This window comes from Triturus cristatus, chromosome 7 (assembly GCF_964204655.1).
Source record: "Triturus cristatus chromosome 7, aTriCri1.1, whole genome shotgun sequence".
In the NCBI taxonomy this organism is placed as follows: Eukaryota; Metazoa; Chordata; class Amphibia; order Caudata; family Salamandridae; genus Triturus; species Triturus cristatus.
The window spans coordinates 1802910244-1802924964 of NC_140590.1; the positions used below are offsets into that span (position 1 = coordinate 1802910244).

The 14721-nt window shown below is 41.3% G+C and overlaps 1 protein-coding gene across 3 annotated transcripts in view; it reads right to left on the bottom strand.

Moving 5' to 3' along the window:
- Positions 1-410: 410 nt before the first annotated feature.
- LOC146813218 (uncharacterized) overlaps positions 411-14721 on the bottom strand; it is a 118385-nt gene continuing 104074 nt past the window's right edge. For all 3 annotated transcript variants that reach the window (XM_085620094.1, XM_085620095.1, XM_085620096.1), the window contains one exon: positions 411-3335. In XM_085620094.1, coding sequence (XP_085476220.1) covers positions 2584-3335 — 752 coding nt within the window. In that variant the 3' untranslated portion in view covers positions 411-2583. The remainder of the gene's footprint in view (positions 3336-14721) is intronic.

Below are 14721 nucleotides of genomic sequence, written 5' to 3' on the forward strand. Positions count from 1 at the left end.
TATTTGTGTTAAAACAGAGGTTCAATGGATCTCTGCTTCGATGTTCATGACAGCGGACTCAATGCAATCATAGAAAAGGAACTGCACCCAATACCCAGAGCTGGCAATCTCACCCATAACTCAGTGGCTGCCCAATATCTGACCATCTTCAAATTGACTTGGGAGTGCTTACATTACAATGCATGAAGTGCATGCTCTCAGGAGCAGTAGGCACTGACCGTGTCTGTGCAGCTATTTTACTGAAACTTGTGGCCACCCTGAAAAATAAGGCTTCCCTCACTAAAAAAACAACACTTTCCACATGATAAACTCTTCTAAGTATGATGTAAATAATTATATAAATGCCATATGTTAGTTAGCTCTTATTTTTCAAGAAAATAGTTTTTTGTGCAAATAAAATCAAAAACACAAAGTGAATGGTTCTATTTAATAAGACCTGAAAAGTATTAATGCTGTTACATACTTATCTAGCTCATATTTCAAGTATATGTGTTTCTTTACAAAAGCAACTTGTTTTCACGCCAAATTGAATGCTTACTCATTTTTTGTACATAGTGGATGTGCGGACATTTCCCTGTAAGGGAACACTACTATCTGTTGTTTATGTCTAGTGTTTCATATGCGGTTTATGTTGGTTTTTAGATGTGCACAATTCTTTTCCTACACTGCAACCCTAATTCATGGCATGCTGTTTCTCTGTGAACCCCCCTCGGCAGGCACTTCTATAAAAATTCTAGAGCCAAGTTGAAGCCATCTGCCAGCGACGCAACTACCCCACCATAGACTTCAAGTGCAAAGACACCCATAACCTCCGAAAATTAACCAAAACATGAGCTGCATTCATTATATAGGACTACATAATTTCAATGAGAGAAAGAGCCCCTTTTGTTCTTTTCTGCAGTGTCCTGTGTAGGAAATGCAGGTTTACAGCTCAGATTCCATCAAGATAGAGTTTAGGTCTGCCACAATTTTGACATGACTACAGAATGTTAGCGCTCTAGCTGTTCGTTCAAACACTATAGGGAAGCCACAGAACAACACTCGAGAATCAACTGAAAGGTTGCTGTGGCTGTTAAAAGTACACATTTTAGTCATCATGTCAGTTTTTTCTCACATGTATAAGAAAGGTACTGATAGAAAATGTGTCCTCATTTTAGTTTTCTAGAGCACTAATCATAATTTCTATGACAAAATGAACCCCTAACATCTTTAATTTCTAAAGGAAATGCTTTCAGTTTTACAGCTTTGATTCCACCAAAAAAGTGTTCAGATGTGTCACACCTCTACAATAAATACAGAAATGTATCACTTTAGTCATTAATTAGAACATTGTGGGGACACCGCACCAGTACACTGGGGAATCAGCTGACAGGCCGCTGCGGTTGGAAGTACATGTCTACACAGAATATCAGACTTTATTCTTATATGGCTGAGGAAGATAGAATGAACTTGTAGAAATGTGCTCTCATTTCAGTTTCTGGAGCACATAACATCTATGAGAAAACATGAAAGAGTTTTCTCCTAAGCATGGTTCAACAGATTCCAGCAGAGGTACACCATTTTTCACAGGGTAAAATCACAGCAATTCCTAGAATGAGTATACCATCACCAGAAAATGATTTAAATTGCGACTAAAATATTTTATCACCCTTCATTCGAGAACCTCATATATTTTATCACCCTTCATTCGAGAACCTCATAAACAGTCTTTGACTACAATGCATTTAAATGGGGATCATGACCCAGAGTCCTGTAATTCCTACCACAACATGTTATCAATTTTGTGGCCACAAAATCAAAGGGAGGTTCTTTTGGGACCCATCACCACGGCACTTGTGCATCCTCCTCATCTCACATTTATTTAATTCATTTTCAAGAAACAGGGACTATGTGCCATACTTGACTAGTCCACTTTAAAAAGGCAAATCAGAGTGTATATATGGACACCAATAGTTCAACTATACCTGTTTTAACTTCTTCTTGGCCATTCTTAGCACATGTTCAAATGCAGATTTCTCAAACTGCTGACCTGATTTACACCAAATTATTTTTTAAGCAAAATTAACTTTTTTGCCAAATTTGGTGCAATTCCATTTAGCCATTTTTTCTGCACCTGGGACAGAAATTTCCTATGGGAAGCAATTTAGGAAGTTAAAGTTTTTGGAACCTCCCCCCCTCATTCCCTTACCCCCTCCCCCTCCCATTTAACAGAGGAGTACAAAACGTTACAGGAAGGAGCTGAAGTAAATGAACATTTATGATTCAAGTTAGTGAAGGTTTGTCAAAAGGAGCCAATCTAATTAGCATAACAAATAAGACTCTTCCTTTGGAAACTCTGTGCTATCTATGACTACACACTGGTGGCCACACAATGTCATTGGTCTTCAATTGGTTAGATCACAGAATTTGCAGAACACTGGGCTTTCATGCAAGCTGCAGCTTGTGGCCAATCTTGTGGACACTGTTGCAAGGCCATGAATGGAGCTCCAAATAGTCTTCCATCACAGCAGTGATGAGGCATTCTGATGCTATTACAACCACCATACACCTGTCCTACCTCAGAGTTTGGTGATGTGCTCTTTTCTACAGAGGGTGATATGATCCTAGTGTGTTTGTCTTGTTGGCACTTGGCAATAATCGGATACCACAAACTCCACTAAGTCTCCCCCTTTTGTGTGTTCTTTGATGAATATGAAGGTGCTCCTTTCGATTGAAGCTTTTCTCACAGCTAGAACACTGGAACGGTCTCTCTCCTGTATGTGTTCGTTTGTGCCGTATTAGCACCCCGGTTTGACTGAAGCTTTTCCCACATTCAGTACAATGAAAAGGTTTCTCCCCTGTGTGGGTTCTTTGGTGTGTAATTAGGGAAGACTTAGTTCTAAAGCCTTTTTCACAGTCTAAGCAACTAAATGGTCTCTTTTGGGGTTGGGATCTTCGTTGCCTCATCACACCATGCATCTGATAAATTCTTTTTTCACTTCCAGTCCATGTATTTGGTACACTGTTCTTCAGTGTGTTGGTTTGATACGTGGGATGGTTAGAATATTTTATTGTACTACCATATCCTTTGACTGGGTCTGATAGATTTATGCTGGTTGTTGTCAAGCAGTGGTGTGTTTGCAATGAGCTACTGAAACCTCCTTCAATTTGAGAAATGTTTTTTCTTGCCATTTCCTGGTTACTTTGGGGACACACCCGACTTTGAATATGCATTGCCTTTTTGGAATACTGGAGCATCTTGGCTTCAGAATTTCCTGCGATTGATCTGAATGGTACTTCGTTATTACACTGTACATAATTCCCATCAATCTGTTTCCTGGTAGTGATTCCACTGCCTGTAAGATTAATCAACATATTTGGTATTATTATTTACATCAAGAATGTGACTCATAAAAAGCACTTGTGAACATGCATATTCATTGACAGCGTGCAGCAGTGCTTAGAATAGAAGAAACATCTCAGTGGTAAATATTCTTGAGTAAAATAAAATGGCCAAGCAATAATATTATAGACAAAAAACTTTGAGAAGGTCACAAGTGAGAGACATGTTTACGTTAATAGGACTTTAGTTTAAAGGTTAGATAAGGTGTAATGAAAGTGTTATAATTAAAGTAACAACAATGATCATGTAAAGTAGCAGTGTTATAGTAAATTAATGGTTAGCTTTAAACAAAGAGGTAGGATTAGGATGGCAAAAAGGCGGAAAGACAGAGATAGGTTTGGGGGTAGGTTACAGAAAAGGGAGGAGTAAGAATGTGTGTGAGGTTTAGGTTTTCAGTTAAATCATTGAATGAAAAAGGAGAGGCAATAACTACCAATAGGGTCAAGAATAGCTCTCCTCCTATTTTTAAATGGAGAAAGACATACAAAAGTAACTCTAAAATAAAATATGGAATTCTCAAACTGACTGTCTGTGATATTTAAAAAAAAAAAATATTAGTACCCAAGATTTTTCACTTCTAGGTTAAAGTCCCCACATTAATGTCTTAGATATTTTTACTCTCCGCTAAAAGAGGAGTCTACTGTGTTGTACATAAAACGTTACTCCTTGTAACAATGTCTGTATTGCTAAGTATGAAGATGTTAACATTGATTCCAGAGTCTACTGTGCACTTGCTTCTCACGAATAATCTGGAGTCTGCAGAAAGCGGGATTCTCCAGGGACCTGTGTATCCCAGAAGAGTCTATTTCACGTTCACAATTTGGCAGCTCAGCTCTTTGAACTTTCACAGCCATTCAAACCCATTTCTATAAATGTTTGATATGTTGTATACACCAGCAACATACATATGGGCATAGAGGTGTTTATTACAGAGACAATTTCTCTCACCAAAGAAACACCCAGAACAAGAAGTAGTGCATGTAAGCAAAGTGTGGGTGTTCATCTGTTGTGAGCAGATAAAAAGGGTCTGTTGGGAGCAGAAAAAAAGGGTCAGTTTAGTAGTGCATTTGGGAACATGCCATTGAGTGCCTACTGAGCAACCACAGAACTCTTGTTTAACATGTTTAGATTACACAATTCCATACTGGATTCAACATATTTACAATTTTAGCCTACACAAACTTAAGAATCTGCCCAGAAATATTCATTTTTCAGTTGCATACCAAAGCAAGCAGAATTAGAACGAAGGCCTCTAGGTACAAAGACACACCTCATACTGCCATGAGTGTGTAGTTTTATGATTCAATGGCTGGCCTCTTACTTTACTTCTGGATCAGAGTATAATTCTGCTTAAACTCAGAAAGCTGTTCAAAGAGAGTTAAAACTGCCTCTGGTGGGTCTCATTGACAAGAACCCCCTTAGTTTTCCGGGACCAACATCTCTTAGAGGTCAAGAGCACAGGTCTCCAAAACACATAATTTAAAGAAAACTGGAGGGGAAAGATGTGTCTGAAGGGAAGACTGTTTTGCGACTAATGTCGGATTTTGTCAACTATGACTGATGTACAGAATGGACACACATGATGCTGGACACACATGATGCTGCACACACACGCAGTCTCACACCTCCAAATCCTTATTTTCCACTGCCATGAGTTGCATGTCCAAATCTGGTAAATTTTTACTTGGCAGTCACTCTTTAGGAAATGCTCTCCTTCTATATTTAAAATATTACAGCTTAAAAAAGCCACAAAAACTGACAGACTGATTTAACTTCTACAAGAGATGGTTTGTAGTGATCAGAGATTACAATTAGTCGGTGGTTGTTGGAAATAACCATCTTTTGCATGGTGTGCCCCCAGATTTTTGCTGGCTGTAAAACTCTGAGATTTATTTCTGCTTTACCCCTGCTAACCAGTGGTAAAGCACCAGTGCTCCCCCTTTGTACATGATGAAATTGGTATACACCCAATTAGCACACTTAACTTTCATACAAGTCCCTAATATTTGGTACTATAGTGTACCCAAGGCCTGCAAGTTAATTGTCACAAATAGACTGCAGCAGCCACTATGCCATACACTACAGTGACAGTGTAAACTCAAACGCAGGCCTTCACTGGCTGTGCAGTTTTACATTTGCAAAGTCAGCTTTTCAATATAAGCCCTTTTTGGCAAGGTTAAACCTTCATTTTATTTAATAAGTCATCACCCCTAAGGAGATCTTATTATATATAAGACAGGGTGTGTGGTATTTAAACGTAGGACATTTAAATGTTTAATTTTACACATGACCTTACCAACGGAAAACCCTGGGATGAGATATCAAATAATAATACTGTACCTTGAGAATTTGATTAGTAAGAAGAATATTTAAACAACTACATTTAATAGTTATTACAAATCCAATTCTATGGTGAATTTAGATTTTTTCTAAATGCTAAGAAAAAAATAACTTTTAGAAAATTATCTTTTCCTTGTGTGAAACCCCTTAACGCAAATCTGCATTTTGCTTTCCCGCATCTGAAATCTAATAACTAGCATTTTAATAGCCCCCTTGATGAGGTGTGAACTTAATCCCAGAGTTGAGTCAAAGGCCTTGGGTGTGTGGATATGGTGTGTGCTTGACAGGATGGCCTGTGCGTTGGGACCAAGAACTTTATTAACTTCAAAGAGGCCTACACTTTTACCAACAGATGTAGCTAACACCCAGGCCAACCTCTTGCCATGGAGGCTCCAATCACAGTCTGCATCTTTTTGAAATTATAGTGTCAAAACTTGCTTGGCAGGTCTGCTGAGGTTTGCATACAACACTTGCGGTGCACTTCAAAGGAAAAAAACAGGATGCCAAACATATTCTTGCTGAAAACCCTACTTTTTCTTGTACCAGACATTCTAACTCTGGGTTCATTGGGGGGTGGGGGGACTGTAGCTGCATCATACTTGATGTTAATGTTAGATGTGGGAGGGTAGTACATAGCATACTAACCACATACACTCACAGTCTTAAGAGTTCATCTTTAGTGTGGCCAAAGACTTTTGCAAGCTTCAAAATGCCCAAAGTGGCTGCGGTTAGCCACTGGAACCTTTACCCCAATGATTAGGATGTCCCCAGAGTTCATTCCCACAAACTAGCTTGTGCCAGGCATACATGTGGCATCTCCAGGCACTCACTTCAGAACATTCCTGGACCTGTGCAAGATCATAGGAGGATTGAACTAGCAATTAGGACCCGGGAAGAGCCCTAGATGACTGTACCTGTTCTCCCTCTTGTACCCATTACAAAGAAGTGGACTTCAACGGTCATAAGGCTTGCCTCATGTTCAAGCTACAGGGATACAACCAGTTACACAAGGTTTTTCCCGCAACTGACCAGTGGCAACCAGACCTGGATTGTGCCCTGCCGTTGGCTTCTGTCTGACATCAGCGAGTCTCTAAGTGCCTCCCCTGAGTTCATAGGCTTTAGGCTTGTACTACGGTGGTTGATTGGATCTTAAAGGACTAAATCAGAAGGTAAAAGTGTTTACCCAGGACACATCTGGCTGGTGTATCTGACCCCCGCTCCATCGTGGTTAGTGTCAAATTATGCCTAGGTCCTTTTCTACAGTGACAATTAACTATCTGTGGCACCATTTAAAACATTAGAAAAAATCCAATTTCCGGTTCCTCATATTAAGTTATTGCATTTTGGTGCCATTTATTTTTAAATTCAATTTTATTCTATTTTTTTTAATCCTTTAGGATTTTTATTGTTTTGAATGTTGACTTTAGTACTGCAAACATGCTTTACGCATTGACTTTAAGTTAAGCATGTCTGCTCTGTGCCATAGCTACCAGGGATTTGAGCTCAGGATCATTTAGTAACTTTATTGCTTCTCCCTGACAAAGGTTGTGATTATTACTTGGGGTACGTACTGAATTCCTCAACTAACCAAATTTAATACAATGGTAATAGGAGTCACAGGGATTTGAGTGATAGCCTGTGGTGAAAGAAAAGTCACCCGGCTTCATATGCTGAATGCAACATACAGAATGATTTTTACCAGGGTAAAGAGCAATCTTTTTGCACTAACTATATAACTATATACATGACTCAGAACCAGTGCTGCACTATGCAGAGACAATGTCTCTCCCATTTTCTTCGGCAGGCAAAAAGCATCTTTGTACATCAGAAAAGGACAGTTTGTGTTGGCCTTGAAACTAAAGAAGATGCTGGTCTATCCCATACAGGGGCAGAACAGATTCTGTAACGAAGGGATTCTCTATGCACATCTACTGATCAAAGGTTTATGTTGTGAAGAGGGCTACTTCTGGGTGATAACAGCTGCTGTGTGTCTTAGATATCTAGCATATAGTTTGTTACCATTTGTAATGTGCACAACTGAGTCTGGTAAATCGGTCTACCTTTACGTGCTTGACTCAAACCAGATGGTGGTTCAGTGCAACACATCAAACGTTATAGGCACGTCAACAAAAAATGCATGGATTAGGTATTCTCTGCATGTTCAAAAGGAAGATTTGAGCAGTAAAATCAATTGTCCTTCCCTAACTATGGTGTCACTGAGCGATGACACTGGTGAAAAGAGATACAAGGCTCTGCATCCATAGTGGAAGATACAGAAAGATTTTTAGGACGCATCACATCGGCCCTGGCACCCAAGCAGGGACAATTATCACTCCGGGACTTAAGTTTTCATCCTCCGTCCCACTCGAAGCACATCTGAAACAGCAGGTGTCCCTTTCTAAAATTTGCAAGGGCCGCATTGTAGGTGGCCACTGGATTGGGAGATTTTCAGGAGTCAACAGCTGGTAAGAGGGCGTTGCTCTTTCTATCTGGAAAACCTGTAAAGGGATATGACTTCAAGGTTCCTATTTCTACCCATTTCAGATGTTTTTGGGCCGATTCACAAATGGTGCCTATGAGTAGGTAAAACAGTACGGATTTACTCTATTAGTTAAGATTGATTATTACCAAGAAAATTGTAATATCTTCCACATATACATAATGGCTCCTGTCATGTTCTGTCTAAGAGACAAACAGGTATTTGAAAACAGTGAAAATCATGCATCAACAAGCTCAGCATGGCTGGAGCCTATGCTTAAGAGGAAGAACCTTTTACTCTACTGCATACACATGCAGTACGCAAGTTATCTGTTTCAAACCTAAACAGAAATTTGCTAACTTTTATCAAAACAGGTCAATAGTATACATCAGCTTAGCTTCTAAAGCATGTAACACTCAAAGTGAATAGGAATGAACCCACATAATGTTGTACATTGCTCATAAGCCTCAGTATGAGCAAAATAGTTATTCGGTTGTATATATGATATTTTTGTAAGGCATTCCGAGTTCCACATAGATTTGGACTCCCAACTATGCTTTTTCTATTTGCTAAACCTAATCCAGGCAACAATGCCACTAATAAGACTATGCCACCACTCTCACTATATCCATCCCAAATCACAGCTGGACTAAACGTGTTGCGAGGCTCAGATGTCAGATCAATTAATAGAAACAAGAGCTCAACTTTGGATGTACCAGTAATGGGGCGATCGTCTGTGCTGGACCCTTTTTCCACAAAAGGGGGCAATGAGTAAATTTATCTCCCTGGTGCTTATGATTATAATTTTAAACCCATTCACAAACCATCGAGCAACGAGAAAGGTCGCAAATGCTCTGATAATATGGCTTGGGTTGAAATGCTTACCTTTCGTCAGGCTCACAATCCAAACAACTTTTTTCTATTTAAATGTGTTAGACCTGGCATCCTTTGCGTGGTTTCTCCAAACATTTTGCATCTGACCTCTTGTTTTCCTGACTTTATATTCGCTGGCTTTAGGATATTGGCCACTTTACCACTGCTAATCAACCAGTGCTTAATTGTATAGGCTCTGTTCTCTAAACAGGGCAACATTGGCTTATCCACAGTTGCCATATTTAATTTAGTTGTAAGTCCCTAGTAAAGTACACTGTGTGTGCCCAGGGCATGTAAATTAAATGCTACTAGTGGGTTTGCAGCACTGACTGTGCCACTAACTCGGTGGCCTTTAAACATGGCTCAAGCCTGCCACGGCAGAGCATGTGTGTGCAGTTTTAAACTACCATTTCGAACTGGCAAGTTAACCTATTTGCCAGGCAAGCCATTCTTTTTATTACATGTAGGCCAGTTAATCTTTAAAAACGAATATCTTGACTTCTACTCAGTGGATTTTGTTGTTTTGGTCTTCTTTTACTCAAATACGTATACTCTATTTTTCTAAACTAGTGTGGAGTCTTTTGTGGTGTTACTGTAATTTGAGTGTTGCACAAATACTTTACACATTGCCTTCTAAGTTAAGTCTGACTTCTCTGTGGCAAGCTACCAGAGAGTGAGTACAGGTTAATTTAGGTGGTGTATCGGACTTACCCTGACTACAACTGTGGCTCCCGCATGGATAAGGTGTATACTCTGCCAAATAGTAACTTCAATTTCTGTTGTTCAGTACCTTACAGTAATTTGATGTACACTAGTATTAACATTTAGACCAATTCGAATAAATTGTTTCTGATCCCCATTGGCATTTTCTTCCAGCTCTGTTCAATTGGCATTTTTTATTTTTCATTTCTCCTCGATAGGCATTTTTCCATTTTAATCTAAATCATGTCTCTGACTGGAGGTCCCGTAACTGCACCTGCAAGCATGGATTTGGAGTTTTCCAAGTTAGAGAAGTACACAGTACAGCAACTCAAGGATGTTTGCAAGGATTTTGAGGTTCCTACTTCACCAAGAAGGTAGAGCTGCAAAAGGTGCTGAGTGCCTTGGTAGAAGCTAGGGGATTAAGCACATGAGAACTTTGAGGAGGAGGCTGATGGGGAGATAAAGGATGATGATCAGGAGGACCAGGATTCAGTGGTGAATTTGGGACTGCCTGTGGGCCAGAGGGCTGACACCTTGCAAGGAGCAGTGGTTCCTCCGGGGCCAGGGAACAGCATGTCCTCTAAACGGCTGATCCCAGAGGAGCTGGTGGACAGGAGGGAGGGGACAAAATTGATATTGAAGCTGGCTAAGGTCAAATTAGAAAAAGAGAGAGCCTTAGGGGAGAGAAGGCTGGCTATAGAGAAAGAGGGAAAGAGAAAAAGGTTGGTAATGGAGGAAAAGAAGACAATGTTGGCTCAGGAATTGAGCCTGAGAGAGCTGGGCATCAAGAACAGAAAGGTGGTGTCCAGCAGTGATAGTGGTAGCAATTCTTCCATGCCCTCTGACATCCAAAGGTCTGGTGTCTGATTTTTTGGTGGGAGCAGAGATAGACCGATGGTTTGACACCTATGAAATTGCACTCCAAATGCACAAGTTCCCTGAGGCAGATTGGGCGGGCTAGTCTTTGGAGACATTTCCTTAATGAGGGGAGGGACACTACTGGCCCTAGAAAAACAGTAGCAGGCTGAGGTATCCCTCTCATGAAGGAGGTCCTAATCAGAAAGTTTGGTCTGACCCCAGATACATTTAGGCAGAAATTCAGGTATATAGTCAGAAGATTTCCAAACAGACCTGGGTGGATTGTGTGGATTGTTTTTGCAAGGCACTGGGTGGTTGTCTGAAGGGCAGTAAGGCACAAGATGATCAGGGGCTGTATAATTTGTTTGTAACAGAGTATTTGTTTAGTCTTTGCTTTCCAGATCTGCACCAACACCTTTTTGATAGGGGAGGCACTACAAAGGGGATGCTAAGTGTCCTAAGCGGGCACAGCCCCCCACCGGTGGGCAGTCACTGGGGTTGGCTAGTGTGGCGCTTGGGGAGGAGATGGCCCTAGATAGTGCTTGGGAGAGTGTACATTTAACCCTAGTGTCCCTAAACAGTCGTTCGTATCCATTAACTGGCAGAAGGTGGAGGCTCTGAGAGACACAGAAGGCAGCATGACGACGGTCAGGTGTCATCTGGTTTCTTTAGAGGAGGTAGTCTCTAACACGGTCCACCGAGTTGTTGCTGCAGACAACCGTGAGAGCCACTACCCTGTGGCTAGAATTCCCTTTGAGTGGAGTGTGGGGGGTCTAAGGTCTGCTGAAGGTAACTGTGAGTCCATCCATGCCTGTGGATTGTCTGCTGGGCAATGAACTGAAGCACACCATCTAGAAGGAGGTTGAGCTCAGGTCACCCGAATGGTTGTGCCCGACTACATGGTCCATGGCACAATTGTTGCCCCCTTGCTGATTTCCAAGAAGCAGCCACATCAGGTGATCTGGACAGAGGCGTGCCAGAAAGGTTTTGATGCCCTGAAAGAATCCATGTTCACATCACCAGTGCTCAATGCCTCCGATTTCTCCAAAGAATTTGTTGTCCAGACAGACGCCTCAGAGCATGGCATAGGGGCCATCCTCTCACAGCTAAATGAAGAGGGCCAGGTTCAGCCTCTAGCCTTCATCAGTAGGATACTACTTCCCAGGGAACAGAGGTGGAGCACAATTGAAAGGAAAGTCTTTGCTGGGGTCTGGTGTTGACGAAGCTAAGGCCATACCTGTATGGCATTCACTTCCGTGTTCAGACAGACCGCAGGCTCCTCAGATGGTTGATGAGATAAGGGGTAAGAATCCCAAACTGTTCAGGTGGTCAATCTCCCTACAGAGAATGGACTTTATTATGGAACATCGTCCTGGCCCAGACAACGCCAATGCTGATGGTCTCTCCAAGTTCTTTTGCCTTAGTGAAGGGAACTCCCAAGGGGTTTGGTAGCTCTCCCCAACTTCAGCTGGGGGGGGCACGTATTAGACTTGGCATAGTTTCCCTGACTTTTTGCCTTCTGACCACCTGTTCTGCTGACTTCTTTTTTGCCATCTTTAAGATTCTGGGCACCTTATCACTGCTAACCAGTGCTAAAGTGCATATGCTCTGTACTCTAAACATCGTAACATCGTCTTATCCACATTTGTCATATTTAATTACTTATAAGTCCCTAGTAAAGTGCACTATATGTGCCCAGGGCCTGTAAATTAAATGCTACGAGTAGGCCTGCAGCAGTGATTGTGCCACTCACTCAGCAGCCCTTAAAACATGGCTCAGGCCTGCCATTCGACCCATTTCGACTTGGCAAATTCACCTACTTGCCAGACCCAAACCTTCTTTTTTATTACATATAAGTCACTCAAAAGGTAGGCCCTAGATGGTCCCAAGGGCAGAGTGATGTGCATTTAAAAAGTAGGACATGCACTTTTAAGGTTTACATGCCCTGGTAGGGAAATTCTCTTCAATTCGTTTGGCAGTATTGAAAGGCTTATCTCTCCCTTAAGTTAAATCTGAGATTGCCTGAAACACCTTTTAAGTGTAAATTACAAGTGAGAGCAGAGAGAAATTTGGAGTTTGATATCTCTGGACGCACAATTTAAAAACACAACTTATGGTGAAGTTGGATTTTAAATTGTAAGTCTGAAAATGCAACCATTAGAAAGTTGGCATTTGTTTACTTTAACCATTCTGTGCTTCTGTCTCTGAATACATGTCTGAGTTGGGTGACAGCTGTTTTTTGTGTATTCAATTTAGACAGTCACACAAAGGAAGCTTGGGTGTGACATTTGCATCCTGATGGGCCTTCCTGAGGTAGATTGGGAGGGAGGAGATGACACTTTTACTTGAATAGGGCTGTGCCTGTCCCCAAACAAAGGGCTGAATTCCCCCCTGGAGTGTGCCTAAAGCCAGGGCAGGAAAGGAAGGGACTTTATGATCTTCAAAAGGCCTCTGATGTCTCTCCCACTTCAAAGGGGCATTTGGGTACAAGTAATGGACTGCTGACACCACCAAATCAGAACTCTACTGGAAGCAAAGACATTCTACCTGGAAGAAGAGCTGCTTTGCTGTCGGAGGGACTGCCACTTTGCTATTTACTCTACTGTGTTAGCATGCTGCCTGCTGATTGCTGGCTACAAGTGGGACTGCAACTTTGCAACATGCTCTGCCACATTGGCCTGCTGTCTGGTGCTTCTTGCCTGGGAGCGACAAGAACTGGACCTACTCTCTACATCCATGAACCCAAGATTCTCCAAAGGTTTGCTGGCTTGCCTCCTGTTTTGTGAAATCTCAGGGACAAAAAGACTTCTTGCGACTCTGCTGGGGCTGCTGTACTCTGCCATCTCGGAGTCTTACCCTTGCCTGAGGTGCCCCCTCTGAACTGAGGAAATTCCTGTGTGGCTCAATGACAACGCAGCGCCGATCATTCAACACAGTCCGAGAGGCTCGACGACGACGCTTTGGCATGACTGTGTAAATCGGAACCAACGCATTGAGTCTCCGAAGCTTTGCTCCATACAAAGTTATTTTTCAGTGGACCTGTGTGGGCTCAGTAGCCAGCCTGCCCTCGGTCACTGTCCGCCTGAACTTTGGATTTGCACAGGTACCTCGCAAACTCAAGTAACATTTTCACCGCTTGTGATTTCTAAGCACTGTTTTCACATTTATTGTTCAAAATTGTATCTCTCTACTTCTACTTACTAGATTTTTGTCGTTTTGATATTATTTTACTCTGATAATTGTTTTAAACTGGTGTGGAGCCTTTTTTGGTATTTTTACTGAGTTACTGTAATCAAGTGTTGCACAAATACTTTACACATTGCCAAATTAAGCCTGATTGCTCTGTGACATGTTAGCAGATTCTAAAATCATACGTTGTCTATTCATCATAGCACAAAGGACTTTGTGGGAGCTGAAGATGAAATTATTAATGCACCCCAAAATATATATCACCTCAAAATTACCTTTGCCAATTCTGATCCAGCACCCTTGATCTTGCAATAAGAACACCACATTCCTCGACATCATGCCCAACAAAAATTGAGCAGAGTTATAAAAGTAACTGGGACCACTCAATAACTGAATTCCAGATCAGGGGAAAAGTTAAAGGGTTTTATACAAAATGTCAGTAATGAGCGATACAGAATAGATATTAAATGCCATGAAGATAGGAGGAGTACATCGTCAAATCGGAATAATTCTAATCCCCAAATGAATAGCGAAATCATAAGAGAGAAAGGAAGCAGAAGGCATTTCTAGTAGGAAAGGTAAATGGAAAGAGCCTCTGAAGGAAAAGGTAAGGTTTCTGACTCACCCCAAAAATAAGGGGGTGTATACACATTTCAGGCATTAATAATGATGGCAAATTCAGCACAACATGATCACAGATAGCATACCATTATCCAGTTACAAATTGCCATATCCCAATTTTTAAGGTAGTGCTACTAACCCCTTTCCATGCAATACTCCAGCATCTTCTGCAAGTTGCTGTCCACAGATGCAAAACATTATGAAACAATTTCAAAGAGTTAATACACACACTAGTAAATTCTGCCAGGCATACAGTGGAACTAAATCAAAAGTGTCC